The sequence below is a fragment of the Hyaena hyaena genome, unplaced genomic scaffold (assembly GCF_003009895.1).
Source record: "Hyaena hyaena isolate Hyena2069 unplaced genomic scaffold, ASM300989v1 scaffold_104, whole genome shotgun sequence".
NCBI lineage: Eukaryota > Metazoa > Chordata > Mammalia > Carnivora > Hyaenidae > Hyaena > Hyaena hyaena.
Genome location: NW_024080736.1, coordinates 2,658,677 through 2,676,601, shown reverse-complemented (window position 1 = coordinate 2,676,601; position 17,925 = coordinate 2,658,677). Strand labels below are relative to the sequence as shown.

Below are 17,925 nucleotides of genomic sequence, written 5' to 3'. Positions count from 1 at the left end.
AATCCTCCTATATGTGCAAGCATGTGATATTTGTCCTTCTCTGCCTGACTTATTTCGCTCAGCATAACACCCTCAAGGTCCATCCATGCTGCTACACATGGCCAGATTTCATTGTTTCTCATTGCCATGTAGTATTCCATGGTATAGATAAACCACATCTTCTTGATCCATTCGTCCGATGATGGACACTTAGTCTCTTTCCATGTTTTGGCTGTTGTGGAGAGTGCTGCTATGAACATTGGGGTACATGTGCTCCTATGCATCAGCATTTCTGTATCCCTTGGGTAAATTCCTAGCAGTGCTATTGCTGGGTCACAGGGGAGTTCTATTGTTAGTTTTCTGAGGAACCTCCACACTGTTTTCCAGCGGGGCTGCACCAGTTTACATTCCCATCAACAGTGTAGGAGGGTGCCCGTTTCTCCACATCCTCGCCAGCATCTAGAGTTCTCTGATTTGCTCATTTTAGCCACTCTGACTGGCGTACCTTCACATTTTAAAAGGATCTTTTTGGAGCACCTGGGTGGTTCGGTCGGTTAAGTGTCTGGCTTTAGCTCAGGACATGATCTCACAGTTCATGGGTTTGAGCCCTGCGTTGGGCTCTGTCCTGACAGCCAGCTCAGAGCCTGGAGTTTGCTTCAGATTCTGGGTCTCCCTCTCTCGCTGCCCCTCCCCTGCTCACATTTTGTCTTTGTCTTTCCCTCTCTCTCAAAAACAAACGAACATTAACAAAAATTTTTTAAAAGAGGGTATCATTTTTGGGGCGCCTGGGTGGCTCCATCAGTTAAGCGTTTGACTTCGGCTCAGGTCATGATCTCGCAGTTAATGGGTTCGAGCCCAGCGTTGGGCTCTGTGCTGACAGCTGGCTTAGAGCCTGGAGCCTGCTTCGGATTCTTTATCTCCCTCTCTCTCTGACCCTCCCCCACTCACATTCTATCTTTCTCTCTCTCTCTCAGAAATAAAACATTAAGAAAAATTCTTTAAAAAAGGGTCTCTTTTTGCAACCTAGCCATGAAGACTTTTTGCCCATGTTTCTTACAGTCTTACATACACATTTCCTTAGTTTCCAATAGTTTCTTCACTTTGAAACCACTGATGGGCAGGTTATGTTTCCCTTAACTGGTATATAACTAAGTGACCTTGTAATTTTAATAGTCTCCACTCATCAGCTACTTTTTTTCCCTCACCTGCATGCATGCTCTTGAAACTACTTTTGTTCAAAAAGAGATGGAATAATTTTGTTCTCTCCTTTGCCCATTATATTGTGAAAATAAGAACCAAAGAAAACGGCTACAAGGAGTCAAGAAGAACAAAGAACGGGAGCCAGAAAACCACGAAGGGGCTGATCAGGACTCAGGTTCTGGTCTGCAACACCCAGTTACACATCCATGTCCAGATGCCGCCGTGGGGCAGATCTTGCAGCCTGCTGGGCCCACACGCCTCTGAGCCACTCTACTCCCTTCCCTGTGCCTCCAGCACTGCCCTCTCCCTGCTCCGTTCCAGTCAGCAGCTAGTACGGGGGGAGGGGAGTGGGAGTGAGACTGAGGGATGGGTAGGGGGTGGGGGGGACCTTATCAACCCGTGTGCCCTGGCACCCCCACTTGCCTCCTGTCCCCTCCCATGAGGCTGCACCTCTCACCACCTCTGGGGCTAAGAGGCAGAACTGGGGGGAGACCGGGAACAGGAAGACAAATCCGATTCAAGAAAACTCTGTCCTGCTCTAATTGCTTGGGACACTTGCCAGAGACACAGCTCCTCTCACGTGACTGCCTTCATTTGTCACACTCACTGCCTTCGGGTGTCATCTCAATTTCTCTCTGTGGCTGACAGGCCCCCCAATTCAACCCGAGGGCCGTTAGCAAGGACAGCAACCAATGGAAGAGAAAGGAGAAGGGAACACCCCTGCCACGCACACACACCAGGGACTTCTGCTGTGGCTCCGTGGCCCACATCTAGCCTCGAACTCCTCACCACCCCCAGTCCTTCCTGGGTCTCCAACCCTCTCCTCCCTCAGCCCCGGCTCCCACACCAACCCCAAGGGAATTCGTCCATAGGGGTCACCCTGGTTCCCCATAAGTGGAAATAACAAGAGTGTCTACCTCACAAGGGGTCGCTGTGAGAAATAAGGAGACGGGTTCTAAAGTGTTAGTGCCAATGCCCGGCACAGAAGACATTCAGTGTGCCAAATAACTGCACAGATTTTACGGTGGTTGGTACTTGAGTTTTGTAACATTAAACAATTTTTGAGAAGTGACTTGGTAACACAGTTACTCTGTTTATTTTCCTTGGGGGTAAAAACGTTCCCAGGTCTGAAAGGCTGATTTGGACTTGAACTGAGCACAAGGCAGAGTGGACCACAGTAACTAGCACAGTCGGCTTTTGTCCACCAGGGGGCAGCACGCCATTGCCTGAGGGGACGAGACACCCACTCTTACCTATCAGAAGCCAGTAGTTCCTCAAGTAGTTGAGCTTGTTCTTCCCTTTGAGCCCAGGCTCAAACTTTAGGTCTGTGCTGGGCGTGATCACACACTCCCCTTTGTCCCCAATGGTGACCCCGTCAGTCTGGGGACCTTCCAGCAAAGGAAGTGTGCTGCCTCGGGGCTGTGAAGACAGAAGAGGAGTGAGGCCTGTGGGAGCCCTTGCGGATGAACACCCAAGGGACCGCCACCCTCCAGGGAAGTGATTTCTGTGTGGGGCTGGTCCAGGACAGTCAGAACAAGACACAAAGGCCCAAAGATGGCAGAGGCTCCTCCCTCAACATGTGACAAGGTTGTGTTGACATCTTTATCATGGACATCTTTGTTTTTTTTCCCCACAAGGTTTATTTTTTTGAGAGAGAAAGAGAGACAGAGCACCAGCAGGGGAGGGGCAGAGGGAGAGAGAGGAAGACAGAGACTCCAAAGCAGGCTCCAGGCTCTGAGCTCTCAGCACAGAGCCCGATGTGGGGCTCGAACTCACAAGCTGTGAGATCATGACCGGAACCGAAGTTGGCCGTCTAACCGACTGAGCCACCCAGGCACCCTGCCCCATATCATGGACATCTTTTTTTTCTTTTTCTTTTTAATTCTTAGGTCTGGGAACTGGGCAGAATGTGTGTGGAATTCCCGGAGGCTCCTGTGAAGGGCAGAGGGAAGTCCACTGTGGAACAGTGACCAGCCAGAAGCCAGGTGCGGGCACTGCCCTGCTCACAGGAGCAGCCGACCACCTTACTGAGAAGACGAGAGATGCCACCCAAACATCTCCAATGCTGTCAGATCGTCATGCCTCGGAGACGCAGAGAAGGAGCATTCTCAAGAGGCCGGTGAGGTCTGAGGGCCTCAGTAAGTCACAAGAGGATGGGGAGGCTTTGGACAGGAAAAAGGAGGGAGAGCATGTGAAGTATGAGGCGCAGCCTGAACAAAGGTGGAGAAAGGTGAACAGGAAGCTTCTGGAATCAGGGAGAAGATGGAGCATACGACTCTTACAAAGATGCTAGCAGTGTGGCCAAAGGGCCCTGTGTGACTGGGCTGAGGAAGGCGTGAATGCCAGTGTGGGGACTTTAGACTTGAACATGAAAGCAAAGTGGAATGACCAGGGCTCTTGTCATGCATCTTTCCTCACAAAGTAGAATGTGGGCAGAAACTGTCTTTGAGGATTTAAGACCTGTGTCTTGCATTCTTTACCCACAGGGTGTTCATTGATAATTCAGAGTCATTCTTTGCTAAATGGAACAGGAGCGGTTACGAGGAGGCTGCATCTGTGGGCCCCCAAAGTAGACTTACCACAACGGCGACGCCCTCATGTACCATGGAGGGGGAGGCGTACAGGCTGGTGGAGTATTTCCCGACATACAGGGTGGGCCTAGAGACACAGAAACACACATTCCACAGCCATTTAACTTCTGCATCCCACAAAAGGGGCCTTTCTGGAGAGAAGTATCCCAGCCCCAAATGTCACTCAGAAGAATAACCAGATTAACCCCTAGCATTCCAAGCAGGGGTGATGTAAAGGCAGAGCTACTGTCCTGGGAACCTGGACGGCAGGCCCCAGCTGTCACTGTCTACAAAGATGTGCACAAGTCACCTAAGCGCAAGCCTGGATTTCCTCCTCTGCAAATGGCAGCGCTGCACTAGAGCGTCCCCGCGATGGTCAGAGAGAGAACCGTGTGCAGTGATTGTCCCGAAAGGACTGAATGCTTGCAAGCACTGCAAAGTCTCTAAGATGCCCTGCCCTGGCCACAGCACACTCAGACACCGAGCTGCCATTCTTTCTCCAGATTCTCAAGGAGTCCAGAGGTTCTACAGAAGCCCTAAGAAACAATCAACTGCTCTAACTGGGAGGACTACAGCAAAGGGACACACAAAAAGTTCCAACCGGGTGGGACTTCCGGTCCCCTGGCTGAGCGGGCTGGCCCTGGGGGTGTTGAGGAGTGCGTGGGCTTTGGCTTTGGCTGTGGTATCAGCATGAAGATGTGGGGGCGGCACCTCCAGACCCTTCTGGTTTCTGTCAACAGCCAGTTTGGGGTTGGCCATCCACTGAATTCTTGAAACCTCTCTCAGCAAATATTCTACGTCTGAAAGATGTACAACTTAGCACTTTCTTTCCAGTCCCCTTTGCTCTTTTCTGCAGCTCTATAAGGTGGGAACTTGGGGGCAGCAGGTCCAAGGGACGGAGTTTCAGGCTGTTAACAGGCAGGGATGGTGACCACAAGCCTGGTGTGTCTTAGACGGACACACTGTAACACTCTTCCTGATTTTGACAATGCTTCAAAAACAGAAAAAATTCAGAAAACACAGTTTAAAAACAAACACATCTCCTGTATTCCCGCCAGCTGAGACACACCCAAATTGTACTGTAGCTCTCTCCTGGCCATCTCTTTCTTATCCCTGTCCATAATTTTATTTAATATCCAAGAATTCTGAAGCATCAAGGGATGCCCCAGTTCCTATACGTACTATGAGCTTTCTGAATGGGCCCATCTTGGCTGTGCACACACCCCACAGCTTCAGACCCCACGTGCCCTGAGCCCCGGCGTCCAGCATATGGTACGCTACACGGCAGCAGGACCGGGACGTTTGGGTCACAGCTGCCCTCTTCTTCCCCTGAGTTCCCGGACTCACGTCAGCTTGCTCTTGGCCTCCGTCTCCTTGGGGAACGGGTACTTCCACTTGGTGATGCGGCCCACCTCCCCAGACATGAAGGTCAGGTAGCGCAGGGTCTCCACCGCGACGTTGATGTGCATCACCTTCCTCAGACCCTCCCGCTGCCAGACATAAAAGGCCACCACAGGGGAAGCATAGTTTTGGATCCACAGGACGTCGCCAGATTCACTGTCCACGGTCACCACCAGCCCATCGCCATTGGACACAAAGTGGGACATCTCTGTACAGATCAAATAAACAAGGCATGTGTCTTATGACCACATCCTCTCTGTCTCGCAAGTGGCAGTCACTCAGCTAGAGGAAATAAGACTTCTGAGTCTTCTGAGTATTCTCAGATATCCTCCCAACAGTTTCACTTGTTTCCAGTGAACCCCTGCAGGCTCTATGACACCAAGACATGAGAGCTGCCTGCCTGATAAACGTAAGAGAGGGTCACTCTCGGGAAGGCAATTTACTTGGGGAGATTCTTCAGCACTCTGTTCAATTAGTGAGAGTAGGTGTGGAGGAGAAAAGAGCCAGAGGAGAGGCCTATGGTTCTGATATTTTAAAGCAATCATCTCGAACCGACTGATCGAGTTGAAAGTCAAAGCTGACCACTGACACTGCCCACGTCTGCCCAAAGAGGGCATTTCTGGAAGACTTTCAGGTATCGGTTTTCAGATGGCAAAACCTGTTTTTAGTGTTCACTTGAGCTGGGACCATGTTTGTGTCACGGGATGAGTCACATTTAGGAGGTGGGCTGTCAATGTCACAGCTGATAATTCTGCTTCCCATGGGCTTGTGGTGCATTCCTTCTGTGACACGGAGGGACTCGGCAAAGCGCACTCCTCATTTCTCTCAGGCTAAACTCCCCACCTGTTTTACTGATGTCTCCCTCTACACTTCTCACCCGGGCCTCGGCCTTTAATACTGTCGAATTATTTACTATAAGCCCAGAAGCTGGTGATCCAGAGTGCCCTAAGAGAAAATCCAGCGTCCAGGAGTGATCGCTTCCTCACGGGTCATAAATACTCAGCCGACTTCGCACGGCCACCTGGGAGCACTTACTGTAGTCCCCGTCGTCCTCTGGCAGCGAGGCCGCATAGTCGAAGTAGGTGGCATTCCACCGGAGCTCGCGGGTTTTGGTGTCGTACATGGTGATGGTGTACTCTGGAGAACACACACCAGTCCGTTACCTGGAGGGGCCGCGGCACCTGCTGAGGTGCTGACCTTATCTAAACTACAACAGACAAGGGGCACCTGGGTTGCTCAGTCAGTTAGGTGTTTGACTCTTGGTTTCAGCTCAGGTCTTGATCTCACGGTTTCATGAGATCAAGCCCTGTATAGGGCTCTGTGCTGGGCATAGAGCCTGGTTGGGATTCTCTCCCCTACCCTCTCTCTCAGAATAAATAAACAAACCTTAAAGTAAATAAATTACAACAGACACATCCTCTCAAAATTGTGTGTAAAATATCCAGGCCGTCTGCGTAGAATGAGAAAGGCCACGTGGATGAGAACTGAAGTCCCAGACACAGGTGAACCCGGCTGATGGCATGTGGAATAGCCACTCATGCTGCGTCCTTGAACTCATGACTCACAGAATCAGTATCATGGTGGTATTTGTGGTTTTTTTTTTTTTTAATTGCACATCACTCTTTTTTTCATCATGGCGTTTTTAAAGCCACCTAAGTTGTGGGGTGGTTTATTATACAGCAATAGCTGATCTTACAGAAGGGTACCTGGAGGTGGGGTAGGGCCATAACAGAAAAATGAAACATGTAGCATTGACCGGGACGAGGTGGCAGCTGGAGGCTGGCAGGTCACCGTGGAGACGGAAAGAGCAGTAAGGAAATGCCACTGGAAGCTGAGAAGGGGTGACCCAGCTTACACAGCGGTCGCACAATTAGAAAGACCAGTGCTTGCAGTCACTTGCAAAGTGCAAAAAAGCACCAAGGGAACTTGTGGATCGGGTGGAGACCCCTGGGCGCCCCAAGTACTTTCTCCTTGGTGAATATAATGCAGGACCAAGAAGCTAAAGAAGAAACCATTCAGTTTTCAAGCTGAATACAGAGAAAACACAGAGGGTTCAGGCCCAATGTCCCAGCTAAGCTGGAAAAGATTCTCACTGTAAAAACTAGCCTCAGGGTCAAGATCAAATCAAGACAAAAATGTGCATACCTGGCGGAGAGGGACGCGCTACTGAACGTCTTTAAAAATAGCACTGCTTTCTTCTGGGAACTGCTTGGAAAATGTTTGAGTGAGGGAAACCCAGCCAGGGAAGAGACAAAGGGGGGGGTAAGCAGAGGCTCTGCAGGCTGTGGGGGTCTGGGCTAATCCCTCAGGCAACGGGGAGCCGTGGAGGAGTCTTCTCAAGGGGAACAATGTGGTAAATCTGTTTGGAGAAAACAGCTCTGGCCACCTTCTAGAGAATCAAGCCTGGGGGCAGAGACCCAGGCGGAGGTTACTTCAGGTTCATGTTTGGAAACAGGCCGATTGTACACAACAAAAGGTTCTTTCTTACCTGTTCGCCCGAGATACAGCAGAGAAGTCGATGGGCAGAGACTGTCTGCAAAGGCTGATGACAAAGTCTGCTGCTTCTCCCCGGTCAGGAGGTCAATTACATACCAAATGTCCTGCTTTTTACCTGAAAGGTCATGAGGACACGCTGTGGCTTACGCTCATCCAATATGGGAAAAAAAAATCTATCCCTGCCAAACTAGCAGGCCAAGATGTTCTCCACGTAGAGAGGCCCGAAGTGCTTGCGATGCTGAAGACACATCCATCAGGCTCCAGGGTGACAAGGTAGGTGGTAATGTGGAGGTAATAAAGCTTCTTGAGCCACTGGGTCTTATAATAACTTAATAACCTAATGATGGTTTAAAAATTTCTTCAAACCTACTAACCTAATAACTCATAGATTTTATTGCTTTGATTAGTGACCTTAAATATAAAAAGCCTGCGGCGGGGGGGGGGGGCGGGGGGAGTTGTGCTGGGTGGCTCAATCGGTTAAGTGTCCGACTCGATCTTGGCTCAGGTTTGTAAGATCTGGCTATGCGCTGACAGCACAGGGTCTGCTTGAGATTTTTCTCTCTCCCCCTCTCAAAATAAACAAACTTTAAAAATATACATGAAAAGCCTGGCCTATAAAGGGCAATCCTTTTCTCATAGACTAGGGTCTATATAAATATAGAAATGGACCCAAGGGTTCATCTCTCTGGTAACCATTATTCATAGATCTTCGCGTCCCTACTAGGGAGCCCACGTGTACAGAGGATCTACAGTCACTGTTTACAACTCTAATTAGCTGATACCTCAGACTGGGCAGTAGTTGCTTATAACCTGGTGCTAATGAGGCCAAACTTGTCTCAGCCCCTGACCCCAGTCAGTAAGTTATTCGCCAGCCACACACTACACCCCACTCCTCGGTCAGCTGATTAAAAGGTATGAACGGGTGGACAACACAGCCAAACAACACTACTGGGAAAACTCAAAGCATATGCATCTACGACCTATGGAACATACACCAGAACACTGTCCTGGTGAGTCAGTAGCACGGGCCTCTCATCTGAAAGTCAACACGTTCACCGTAATGTGTGCGTTTCTGTTTTGCAAGGCATGGCCTTATGTGGTCACTTGTATCTTCCTAACTTATTGGTCAAGGTTCCTCTTTCAAGACACTTGGAAGCAGAGTAGAGATGTCAGGAAGATCACAGGTCATCAGAATTTGCTAAAGCTACACTTAGTTCTAAGAGATGTAACATATATGCCTTGTCTACATTTGTGAAACTTGTCGATGATAACTTTCTGTTCCACAAAATCTTAATACGAAAAAGATCTGCAGATAGAGTGAAAACATCACCCTCCAGCTATGACCATGATCCTTTTCCCTCTGGTATGACACCCTTCTGGTTACTTCAAGAACCATCACGGTCTGCATAACTCTGCTACCTCTTTAATGATGGACTGGGCAACTGCCACAAATTTAAGTATGGCTTAGTGAACTCACTTAGGAGGGTACCACGCAAAGATGATGGAAACACACTATCCTAAATGCATCATAAAGGATGAGCTGCTGGCAAAAGCTAGAAGACCAGACAGAAAACAGGGACACAGATGGTCAGATGGGCCCGGGGCCTGGCCCAGGGGAGAGAGAGAGAAAGCCTCTGTTGATCACTTCCTCTGAATCTCGAGGCTTGGGACTTCCTCTTTCTGAAGATGTGGAGGAAAGCAACAGCTCTAGAGTCCCTGGCAAAAACTTACAAATCCAGCCTGCACTTCATGCCCAGAAATACACATAAAGCTCCTGAGGCATGAACAGGCAATAAGTACTTTCAGTTCCTTAGAAGGAAAGGTGCTGTATAAATACAGGATATTATTACTATTATGATTTCAAGATAAACACAGCTCTCCTTTGTATTACAAATGCATTTTTATTGACATTTTGGCAGCAACACAGTAAAAGAAAAGAGGCAATCTGCTGCTTTGAAAGAGGTGACCCCCATCGGTATGAAGGCAGTTTATCTAGCCAAGCTGTTAAGTGCTGTTTTATCCAATATTCTGATAGCAGGAAATACTAAGAAAGTCCTATAATTAAAAGGCAGAACCTGGCTTCCCTTTCTTGGCTCAGAGTCTTGTGTTCACTTTAAATTTCATCCGATTGCTTCTGGGTATGTTGCAATCTTTAAATCACAGGGGTAAGTCAACACAGCAGCTAAAAACCTTGTTAAATGAATAACCGTATTAATGGTGTCAAGTCTGCTCCCAAGTGAGGGGAACCTTTTCTTAATTGGTCAGCTGATCCTGGCGTGAACAAGCATAACAGAGGCAAGAAAGACCTTTCCCAGAAGGGCTGGTAGGGAGTGACTGCACACCTCTCTCTCAGACACACCACTGTCCCAGAACCGGGGACTCACTTCCAAAGAGATCAAAGTTTCAGTGTTGCAAATGGGAGCTCTTACCCATGTAGAGAATTCCATCTGAACTTCGGCATGGGGATGCCTGTACGAGCTCTGGGATGGTAAAGGGAAGTTTCTTTTTAAAAAAAAAAAAAAAGCAAAGGAAAAAAATAAGTTAACCAAGTCTTGTGCAATAATTATAATTTTACTGTAGTCTTTCTGTTACCCAATTCTGCTAAAAAGAGAGAAGCAGTGTTGATGGTAGATGGGAGTTTTCCTAACTGGAAACCAGGAACGAACAAGGGGTGCCCAGGTGCCCTAGGCTTCTGTACCCACTGTGGACAAGCCTCCAGCCACCAGGTCCCCTCCAGGAGCCCCTCAGAGTGTCTTGTCCAGAGCACTTCTGGGGAAGACATAAACCTTTTCTGAAAACACTTCCACAAATATGGGGAGTGACAGATTTGACAGATTCTTTGAAATCTGGGGTGGCAGGTGGGAAGGTGGGGGAGGGTTAGAAAGAATTCTCCTCTTGGAAAACTGACCCAGAGTCAGCTAGGCTGAGTAAATGACATGCTTTTCAGAGTGTCCGTGAGCCATGAGATTAATTCTGAAGAGGAGTGACCTCTGCACCCAGCTGAAGCTTTAAGGGAAAGGGGAAGTCAGCATTATGTGGGTGACCCAGGAGTCTGAGATGGAAAAAGGAGTTCTGATGTTTGCTTCAGAAAATAATTCTCTATTGGAAAACAAACAAACAGAAAATTAAGCCATTTTAGGTAACGAAAAGAAATTATGGTAGGTGCCAGGAAAAGAAACTCAAAGGAATCCACACGTTTCAACTGCATTTCATCAGAAAACTGATTCTTCTGAGTCCACACAGCTGACATCTGAGGAGTTCTTCTGGTTAATATTCGTTTCGGTATACTTTATTTTTAGAACATTCTGTGTTCTTGAAACTATTCTATACATATACCTACTTCTACTACACTGTCATCTTTTTCTCCAAAAAAGAAAAGATTTCTCTCTAGCTTTAACAAACAGAACTTTAAATAATCAATTGGTTGGATTTTCCCATTATCCCAACACTTAAACGAAGCCTTAGGAAAGGACAAATGCCACAGAGAAGCTGTCGTGACTGGACTGGATTTCTGTCAGGTGTTTTGGAGAATCAGAAAGTCATTGCAAGGCCTCCAGTCTGGACTCCTATAGCGTCTGCTAAGCATGTCTACAGGCCCCTCTGGACCCAGCTGAGAAACAGGCTGCTCCCGGAACACAGGAAGGCATCAGGGGTGGTGGTCAGAGCATCCTTTGGAAGTTAGAGCTCAAGGCCTGAGTTCCAACACTTGAAGCTTTGGCCTTGGACACATTCCTTCACCTCTGTGGACGAGGTTTCCATGCATCTTACATGGGATAACACCTGTATCCCAGAGGGCTGCTGAAACATGAGACAGCTTCTACAGATAGTTCCACACAGCGTCCAGCAAAAAGTGCTTCAGAAACAGGCTCCAGAAACGGGGAGAGAGATGCCCAAGGTGAGACACACACACCTCTCCACAGGCTTGCCTTCCTCCCACCTGTTCCAGTCACAGGCATTCATAAAACAGTTTAAAAATACGCCAATTAGAGTTCACAGCCACTTATAGTCTAGACCGCCACTTCTCGGCCTTAGCTGCACATCAGAATCACGTGGGAGGCTTTTGAAAAAAATTTCCTATTGAAGCAGAACATACAAACAGCACACGTTGGGTGCACAGCTCAGCTAAGGTTTGCAAAGCGGACAGTGCATGTAACCAGCATCCACGTGAAGCAGCAGAACATTTCCAGCACTCCGAAAGCCCTTGCCTTCTCTTCCAATCATAACCTCCCAGGGTCACCATTATCCTGACTTCAAAACAGCATAGGCTGGTTTTTCCTGTCTTTGAGTTTTATATAAACGAATCATTCAGTGTGTAGCCTTTCTGGTTTGTCATCTTTTGTCCAACCTCCTGTTGGCAAGGCTCATCCATGCTCCTGGGTAGTGTCACAGACTGTTCGTCCTCGCTGGTGGAGACCACTAAAGTTGTATCATTATTCCATAATTTATTTATCGTGTCCACTATTGATGCTGTTTGGACAGTTTTCACTTTCCAGCTATTCTATGTAATGCTGTAGAACATCTGGTACCTGCCTTTGGGGAACATATAAACAGACACTTCTATGGGTACACACTGACCCGGGAAGGATTCCTGGGTCATAAAGCTTTACAAATTCTGCCAGGTTCCAAACCGGATAAACCAAGTTGCACTTCCACCAGCAGTGTCCAAGAGTTTTATGAATCTTTTGTTGGAGTCAGATATGTACTTCAAGTACACTGTGGCCTGCCTCTCTTAATGGTGTCTCTTAACAAAGAAAAATTCTTAATTGTAATATAGTCCAATATATCTATTTTTTTCCTTTCTCATTAGGCTTGTGGGGGGGGGGGGTTCTGTTTTGTTTTGTTCATCTCATCCCATTTAAGAAATTTTTTTTCCTACTCTAAGGTCACGCAGATGTTCCGTTACTTTTTTTTCCTTAAAGTTCTGTCTTTACACTTCACACTTAGATATGCAATCTCTCTGGAACGCAGCTGTGTGTGTCTGGTGTGAGGCAAGAGTTAAGCTTCTTTTTCCATGTGGATATCCCAGTTGACTCATGCCATTTACTGAAAGACCACTCTCCTCCATTGCACTACAGCCTCACCTCTGTCAGAAGTCAGGTGACCATCTGTGTGGGCCTGTTTCTAACTTCTCTTATCTAGGGAGCTTTTAAAATTTCCTGATGACCTAGATCAATTAAATGGAAGCTTTAGGCATTGCAACCCATACTCAGTATTTTTTTGTTTGGTTTAGAGCTCCTCAGGTTATCACAATGTGTAGCTAAGGTTGAGAACCACTGGTCTAGATTCTCAGATGAAGACAGGAATGGAATATCATCTGTCCCCATACCCCATAAAGGGACGTCTGCTGGGGTGGAGGTGGGGGTGGGGGACAGTGCTTCAAACTACCCTCCACCCCCAATTTGAAATCGCCAGTCAGAGCAAGCCCTGTTGCCAAAGGGAGTATCATACCCCTCCAGTGTGTTGGCTGGGCCTTGAGAACCTGTTGGTCTAGACCAATGTTTTGGAATTCTGGCTGCCAGCTAAAAGCTCATTTAGGAAGCTGTAAAAAAGATATTGATGCCCAAGTCTCACTGCAGAACCCCTGAATCAGAAACTCCGGGAATATTTTTTTATGCTCTCAGGTGATCTCAGTGTGCAAAGTTGAGGACCACTGGCCTGGAACCTCTGAAGAACAAAAGAAGCTAAATGTACTCACCGTCAGGCCTTCATTATTCTTGCTCCCAAGCGTGTACAGGCTGCCGTCATTGGGATCTGGGAGGAAGGCAGGCCTAGAGATTAAGCAATAAGTATCAATAATAAATTATAGCCCAGGGCACAGAACAAAACATCAAAGCCATGCAAAGCCATGATGGGGAGGAGGGGGAGAATGTGTGTGTATAAGACAATTCCACCCACCGCTCTTTCATTTTTAGCCACAAATAAAATATCCCTATGGTGATAGGCTATGTTTGAGCAGAAAAAAGCAACCTGCAAAAAAAAAAAAAAAAGTAAAAAACCACAGAAGGGTAAATCATCATTTGGTCAAAGCATTCCGGATGATGATAAATAAGTGAAAAGTCTGCTTTCCAGTTTCCAAGTCGATTGTGTATGGAATTTTAGTAATTAATACTTAATAGCATGGAACAGTACATAAACAGGGAGGACAGATCTACCTTCAGTGTTCAACAAACGTTTATTTTTACACTGGAGGCAATAAAAGCAGACTCTGAAAGCTTGACATCTGACAGGACCTGCCGAGGAGATGGATGGTCTCTGGTATGTGGCTTCCCAGGAAGCAGATACGAGGTCGTCTTTGATACAGTCAACCTTCTAAAGTCTACACTCTGGGGGCACCCAGGTGGCTCAGTCGGTTAAGCGTCCGACTTCGGCTCAGGTCATGATCTCACAGTTTGTGGATTCAAGCCCCGCATTGGGCTCTGTGCGGACAGCCAGCTCAGAGCCTGGAGCCTGCTTCGGATTCTGTGTCTCCCTCTCTCTCTGACTCTCCCCTGTTCATGCTGTCTCTCTCTCTCTCTCAGAAATAAATAAATAAGAAACATTAAAAAAATAAAGTCTGCACTCTGACGAGTCACTCGGAAGCCACTTGCTGAATCTTTTCCATACTTAGGATGTCCCATCACGTGAGCTCTTGCAGGGGCCATAACACACGCTGCAGGAGCAGGTCCCGTCCAGGCTTCCCCTCCACGGTAAGACACAGTCAAGAGGGAGAGATCTCAACTCTCTGGTAGGACTTTGGAAGCTTATGCTCAAAACTCCACTTGAGTTTCATCTCAGATAAGACTTTTTAATATCGCTGCCTCTGCTCGCCACCCCAGCAGCTGACCCCCTTTCCCCAACACAGGTCACAGAACCTGTAAGACTTCCTGTTTCCACCACTGTGATTATACTTTAAACGTATGCACATATGTACTCCCAGCAGCTAGCTTCCTAAATACTGACTGAATAGTCAGGAAAATGAATTAAAGGGAAGTGCTTAAGCAAATCCGAAGACTTACTCTTCCACATGCGTTGGAACCTGCAGAACAGGATCTGTGGGGAAGAACAAAGGCATCATCAGACAGACTTGAAAATACTGGGATTCTGAGAAGGCCCCCAGGACTGACTCACGAGTGGCACCGACAACTTAAATTTACTGCATGAGATAACGTACGCGAAGATTCGTTAGAAAACACACACTCAAAGACAGATGTAGGCTCTTATGATGGTGGCCGAGGGTGGAGAGAGAACAGAGCAGAATGGAACTGCTGTCAATAAACGTGCACACAGGGGCAGCTGGGTGGCTCAGTCGGTTAAGCCCTGGACTCTTGATTTTGGCTCAGGTCATGATCTTGCGTGGTCTTGAGACTGAGCCCCACACTGGGCTCCATGGTCAGTGTGGAGCCTGCTAGGGATTTCCTCTCTCCCCCTCTCCCCCGCCCCTCCTCTGCTCCTGCTAGCTGTCTAAACAAACAAACAAACAAACATTTAAAAAAAATGGGGGGGCGCGCCTGAGTGGCTCCTTGCTTAAACATCCAATTTCAGCTCAGGTCATGATCTCATGGTCTGTGAGTTCAAGCCCCACATGGGGCTCTGTGCTGACAGCTCAGAGCCTGGAGCCTGCTTCGGATTCTGGGTCTCCCTCTCTCTCTGCCCCTCCCCCACTCATACCCTATCTCCCTCTTTCTCAAAAATAAACATTTAAAAACTTTTTTTTAAAAAAAAGAAATGTGCACATAGACAGTGAAGGAAGAACCAGTCACAACCCACAGTGGACAATGGGTCACAGTGTCTCTACCTGACACATCAAGGACTTTTAAAACCTAAATGATCACTTTGTCATATACCTAGCGTGGTACTAGGTACTCCCATGAGGAAAAACAAAACTATGGCTTAAGAATAAGCTTTCTTTTGATGAGAATTTTCTTGAATGGTAAGTGGACATACCCCTTTGGGGCAGCGATAGGGTAACCTTAGCACCTCCAAGGGCTTGTTCCCCTTGATTCCCTTTGATCCATTTCAATAAAATCTTACGCAAAAGTAATACAAAATATGGGACACTTGGGTGGCTCGGTCAGTTGAGCATCCAGCTCTTGATTTCTGTTCAGGTCATGATCTCATGGTTCATGGGACGGAGCCACACGTTGGGCTCCATGCTGGGCATGGAGCCTGCCTGGGATTCTCTCTCTCTCCCCCTCTCTCTCCACCCCTCCCCTGTGCTCTCTCTCTAGCGTGCTCTTTCTCAAAATAAATAAACTTCAAAAAATAAAAACAAAGTACAAAATATAGAAAATCCTTTGCGTACAAAGAAGCTCATATGAGCATTACAAATGACAACGATTCAGTAATATGGGTAAATTAAGGACTGTCCAGTTGGCAGAAAATTAAGGCTTCTAGAAGGCCTTAAAAAGTTTTAAAACATGTACAACAAATCTTTATATTTTGATGTTCAAGAGAAAAGATAACATTACACAGAATATTAATGCAACTGGGGAGAAAATCTTCAATGCACAGAAAAAAACAGAAAGGCAAAAAATGCTAATTGTGAATTATTTTTGTTGGAAATAAACATGACCCCCCCCCACTTTTTTATTTCCCAAAACTTGCATAACAACAGGCAGTACCTTTTACATTGGAAAAAAAGGGTTTTCCCAAAGTCAGTTTTCTATTTGCAGTAGAGTCAAAAATGGCAGAATCTCTCTCCCCCCTCATCCCAGGCATGACTCAAGAGGACGCTCCTGGTTCCCTGGGGTCGATGGCGCCATGAGGACACACTGACACGACACAGGGCTCAAGTCCACAGCGTGAGACAGCTCCGTCATGAGGGGTTCCTGGCAACCAAAGGCCCACAGGCTGCACAGCCACGCTGTGAGCAACTCCCAGCTGGGGGTGAGGAGGGCTAAAATCGGGACAGGATTTTTGGACAGAGAGTTCCGGGCCCCACAGGCTGTGCGTGTGGTGACAGACGGCTGCCTGACTCCCCCAGTCACCTGGGATTCTCAGATGAGGAAAACGCTTTCAAGCCTTATCATCTGTTGACTTTTCTTTACAAGCCCAGCTCCGACATGAAAGCATACGGTGTTCACAGTGACAGAAGTCACACAGACCACACAGCACATGTGGTCTGTGGGCAGCAAACAAACAATTCATTAAACCAGAAACATTTAAGGAAACAAGAGGAACTTTCGGTGAGTAAGCCTCTGTTTATCGTTCCCATTAATCGCCTCTCGGTACAAACAGACTGATGCAAGAGACAGGAAATAAGGGCACGCAGCATTCACCCCACTGAAGAAGTCAAGGTGCAATTATAGCCCAGTACTTCCACACAGCCCTGAAGCCACGCAAGCCAGGCAAAGCAGGAAGGCCGTGTTCCAAAGAAAGCACAGCAGTCAGGAGGCATCTTTTTTGTCCATTTCAGCTACTTCACGGTATCACAGGTACACACAGATGAAGAGGGGACACTGCTGGACTCTAGCACTTTCACCAGAAACAAGACATGGAGACTGACAGGATTTCAAGTCTGGTCTGTAGGCTTATCTTTGCCGTACAGCGCTTGCTCACTCTTAGGGTCTTGCCTTCAGGTGTTGATTTTCCTGGTTTTCTAGAGCTTGTCCACAGGTCACCTGACGCTGAGGCCTTAAGTCCCCAAATGTGTCCTGCACCAGACAGGTTCAGTGTCAAGTGAAGACCCAGGCCATCGGCAAGAGCTGACCAGGGTGACACCTACCCAGCTGTTTAAGAACTGTGTTTTCTCGGGGCACCTGGGTGGCTCAGTCGGTTAAGCGTCCAACTTTGGCTCAGGTCATGACCTCACGGTTGATGGGTTCGAGCCCCGTGTCGGGCTCTGTGCTGACAGCTCAGAGCCTGGAGCCTGCTTCAGATTCTGTGTCTCCCTCTCTCTCTGCCCCTGCCCCGCTTGTGCTCTCTCTCAAAAATAAACAAACATAAAAAAAAAAAAAAGATCTGTGCTTTCTCTAGGCTTAGGAGGAGAGGAAGGTCAGCATTGTCACTCACTGGGTAAAATGAGGTCCCTGGAAGGAACATGTGTGGAGTTGTAGGCCAGGTGACAGCACCACCATTACGTCAGCTCTGCCAGGCGAGCAAAGTGCGGCTTGGCTTCTGAGGGGTAGCAGTGACCTAGGCCATAGGATTCTTTTTCCCCTTAAAGAATCACTTGAATCGGAGATTTGCTTTAAAATACTACTGAAAAAACCCATATGGGTAGGGAGGAAGGCAGATAAAACAAAAACTGGCCGCCTGCTGATAACTGTTAAAGATGAATGTGGCACCGGGGGGGGGGGGG

General features: G+C 47.6%; 1 protein-coding gene across 1 annotated transcript in view; it reads right to left on the bottom strand.

Moving 5' to 3' along the window:
* The window catches only part of ERN1 (endoplasmic reticulum to nucleus signaling 1), an 83,519-nt gene that overhangs the window by 22,399 nt on the left and 43,195 nt on the right, over nucleotides 1–17,925 (bottom strand). The window contains exons 3-10 of the mRNA XM_039235935.1: nucleotides 14,642–14,675; nucleotides 13,342–13,414; nucleotides 10,076–10,148; nucleotides 7,639–7,761; nucleotides 6,186–6,287; nucleotides 5,097–5,358; nucleotides 3,759–3,837; nucleotides 2,433–2,598 (exon numbers count right to left, since the gene is read on the bottom strand). Coding sequence (XP_039091866.1) covers nucleotides 2,433–2,598; nucleotides 3,759–3,837; nucleotides 5,097–5,358; nucleotides 6,186–6,287; nucleotides 7,639–7,761; nucleotides 10,076–10,148; nucleotides 13,342–13,414; nucleotides 14,642–14,675 — 912 coding nt within the window. The remainder of the gene's footprint in view (nucleotides 1–2,432; nucleotides 2,599–3,758; nucleotides 3,838–5,096; nucleotides 5,359–6,185; nucleotides 6,288–7,638; nucleotides 7,762–10,075; nucleotides 10,149–13,341; nucleotides 13,415–14,641; nucleotides 14,676–17,925) is intronic.